This window comes from Primulina huaijiensis, chromosome 2, assembly GCF_012295235.1.
Source record: "Primulina huaijiensis isolate GDHJ02 chromosome 2, ASM1229523v2, whole genome shotgun sequence".
NCBI classification, from domain to species: domain Eukaryota; kingdom Viridiplantae; phylum Streptophyta; class Magnoliopsida; order Lamiales; family Gesneriaceae; genus Primulina; species Primulina huaijiensis.
The window spans coordinates 18,076,808-18,080,369 of record NC_133307.1 but is presented as its reverse complement, the minus strand read 5'-3'; the positions used below and the strand labels follow the sequence as shown (position 1 = coordinate 18,080,369).

Genomic DNA, 3,562 nt, shown 5'->3' with positions numbered 1-3,562 from the left:
CGAGTTGAATCGTATCGAGTTGGTAAATCGTGATTAATTTTGACACCCTACTGAAAATTAAAGGCGTCAACAAGCGTGAAAGATTGAAAAATTAATTTTTTAAAAAATATATAGATATTAAATTATAAATTTTTTATCAGATAACTCCACACAAGAACTAATATCTCACCGATCACTCAATTATTGTCACACTGAAACTCACGAACTTTTTTTGTAAAAAAGAATAGTTGACAAGATGATCCCGCGAAGCTGGACATAAAGGTCGGTGATTTAAGCATAAGTTAAATAGGTCTATACATTTCCAAGAAAGCTCCCCCTTCGTTAGGGATACATTAAACCAAAGATTTTTCCAGGAATGGCGTCTTAGGAGAGCCAAGAGTCGTCGGTTAGTCCACCGGCTTTTACATTTATCTACATAGCTAAAAACTAGGCCTACACAACTAAAGTAATAACTAACCCCCGAAGATACATGCATATACATTCCGTCTAAGGGAGGAGATGGGGTAGATTCAGGAATCCCGATTAGTTAGAGTCAGCAAACAGCAAACCAACCGCATGCAAAAGAGTTGGAGCGATCACTCGAATGGTCATTTGCAAACCATTTTCAGTCTCTTAGCAGCCTGCACGAACCCTGAGATGACTTGCAGCTCATCCAATTGCTGCACAAATGAAAGATATGTGATAAAAGGGGGAAAAAATCAGCAGCTTATGAACTCCTTTACCACCTGGGGTATCTAGTTTTATAAAGTGTTTTAACAGATATAAAATAGCAAATGGCAGAGCGTCGTCGATTGCATGGATGTCTGGACACAGGGAGTGACAATTTGTTTGACTGCAGTGAAAGAAAATGAGTTACAAGTCATTAACAGGACTAGTGTAACGTTACCTGCGACATGAAATGCTTCTGAACAACATCGATTAATTGCTCTTTAGAAGGATTGGGATTAGAATCCACCTAATGGACACATTAGGTTGGCATCATAATATAAATAATTAGATGTCAAATTTACGCATTAATATATAATTCAGATCACATCCTTACGTTATTATAAGAAACTACTCACAAGGTTAAAGTGCCGAAAATATCTCCATAACGCAGCCACCTCAAGTTTGCTGAGGTCGACCTTCTGTGCGAAAAGGTTCGATTAGTGGAAATAAAATTAACGTAAAAATATGGACACCCTTTTACTTCTTTTAAGAGAAAATGAAGATGTCCCTTACCGTGGAGCCCCTTGTAGTAGAAATAGAATCTTTCGACTGTGAGTCGCAAGAGAGTGATCGTCTTATGGATTTGTGAGACAACCCAAATGACCGATGCATACGATGCCTTGATCTATGCGATTTTTGGGTATCATCGGATGCTAAGAAAATGGTGCCGTGACACAATCATCAGATTACGTGGTGGGCCAAAAGAATAAAGGATTGAACATCAAATTGATAAAAAGTATGCAAAAAGCAGGTAAAATAATGGCGGGGGAGAGAAATAAATGAAAAGAATCCAATGCTACAACCTCAGCAACCTTTCAAAATTTGTATAATTGTTGAATTGAAACAAAGCATTAAATAAGATATATACAATTTTACCCTAAGGCAAAAAAAACCCCATTCAAGTTTCAATTGAATCATAATGTCATGCATGTGATCATAAAAAGAATGGCACCTAATTTCAGTAATTCACCTAAAAATTTTGAATGCTACACAGATTCAATATTAAGTATTCAAGCAAGAAAAAAAAATAGCATCTGATTTAGCAGCGGAAAATTAAAACCAAGTAAATCTTTTAAGGTAAACACAACACTCGTTAATACCTGAGCCATTCCACTGCACATGTTCAAATTCAAAGTCGTCGTCTTCCTCGTTCCCGGTTGGAGCTTCGAGGACACTTAAGGCATTCCTTTGTAGCTTCACCTCAATCCCATTTGTAAGAACCTGCGGTTTTATAATGACATCAAAATCTTTCATCCGTAACCAAAAAGAACTATTTGAAGTAATACTTTCCCAATACGATAAAAGTAGATTAAGATCTTAATATACGAGGAAAAAAATGTAATATGCAAACCAAAGGAGGCACAGACACACCCACAATCCCAAAGACTGTCTCCCGTAATGAAACTATTATTATGCATAACAAATTATAATTTTCAACAATCGTGCAGAGAAATATGATATACTGACATTGAAGACATAGGAAAAAAAATCAGAGAATTGTTGAATAGCAAACTCGGCACAATTTCAGATGCCAATAGCTATTGCTATTAATTTATCCAACTATTGTATTCTTCATGTTGTGGAAATAAAACTCCACGATTAATCATTGAAATGATCAAATCCAAGAAATCAATGTAAAACATCACTAGAATTGTAGAGAAACAAAATAACGACATCAATAGGATCAAAACAAAAGGAGATGATATTATTAGAGATAGATCTGCTAATAAAGAGACCCATGCAGCAAAATCCCAGATGCTAATACAAAAAAGTAAGCGGAAAATGGGATTAAAATTGAAACAAAAACTTCAAACTTTTCAGAAATACACTGCAAGCAACACATCCTTTTCAAATTCAACAATAAAAACCAATCTTTTTGGCCATAAATAATCATGAAATCCCCCGAATCACAAACATAAGCATCCCACATTACTCCACCGAACTAAAATTGGGCATTCAAAAAGTCGATAAGGAAAACAAAAACCCCAAAATCAAACATAAAATCCAAAACAAACTCCCAAAAAACCAAAAAAGAACCAAACTTTCCACCATCAATTACCAGCCAATGCCATCCACCAAGACCAACAGCTTTCTTCACCACTCCATGAAGCCCAACAAGTACGGATTTGGTACGGTTATTCCCAGTCACCACAACCTTCGTGTGGCGCGGCAGTACAGAAAGCTCCTCCTCACTACTATCCCCACAGCTCTGCAACTGCGACGAATGCGATGAAAATCCCCCATTACTCTCCATCACCGCGGCAGTTTACAGCATTTTCAATACTGTCCCAACTCCTTATGTAACGAAACTCACACTCACAGAAAGATGTTGCATTACTGAATCCAAAAATGGAGTCTTTGGGTGAAAGTGTGCTGGAAAATGGGGGGAATTTTGGGTTTTCTCAAAGCGAGAAACACAGTGCGCAAAGAGAGAGAGACGATGAGAGTGACGCTGCTATGTGTGTTTTTTCTCGCTATAATTTTAGCTTTAATTATTGTGGGTGGAGCTGTGAATCCCGAAGGGCCAAAGTTGACGAATCAGTGACGGCCACGTGGTGTGAAGAGTCGTCAATCATGCATTAGGGGGGCTTGCGTTTCGGCGTGATGCAAATTCCACTTGCAGGAGGATGGGTTGACCGTTTGACCTGCAGCAGAATGGTGTCCGATGAATGCTAAATTACTGTTTTATCCTTTGCTTTCTCTAGAGTTTTTTAACCGTTTATAGTACATTTTGTGAAATTATAATAAAATAAATTTAAAAAAAATTTAACAAACTAATGTGTCATGTCTCTTCAAGAGACGTGACTTTCAATTTAATTTTATTTTAATAAAAAGCAAGTCACGCCATCTGAAA

The 3,562-nt window shown here is 37.1% G+C and overlaps 1 protein-coding gene across 2 annotated transcripts; it reads right to left on the bottom strand.

The window, feature by feature from the left end:
* Positions 1-250: 250 nt before the first annotated feature.
* On the bottom strand, positions 251-3,178 carry LOC140967635 (uncharacterized). Of its 2 annotated transcripts, none has more exons than XM_073428286.1 (6): positions 2,768-3,178; positions 1,809-1,929; positions 1,222-1,361; positions 1,065-1,127; positions 887-955; positions 251-659 (listed from the first exon to the last, which is right to left on the bottom strand). In XM_073428286.1, exons 1-6 carry the CDS (start codon positions 2,960-2,962, stop codon positions 588-590), a joined length of 660 nt encoding a protein of 219 aa, XP_073284387.1. In that variant the 5' UTR covers positions 2,963-3,178; the 3' UTR covers positions 251-587. The 2 variants fall into 2 exon arrangements, with proteins under 2 accessions (XP_073284387.1, XP_073284398.1); XM_073428297.1 differs by having other exon boundaries at positions 1,065-1,124.
* Positions 3,179-3,562: the final 384 nt, after the last annotated feature.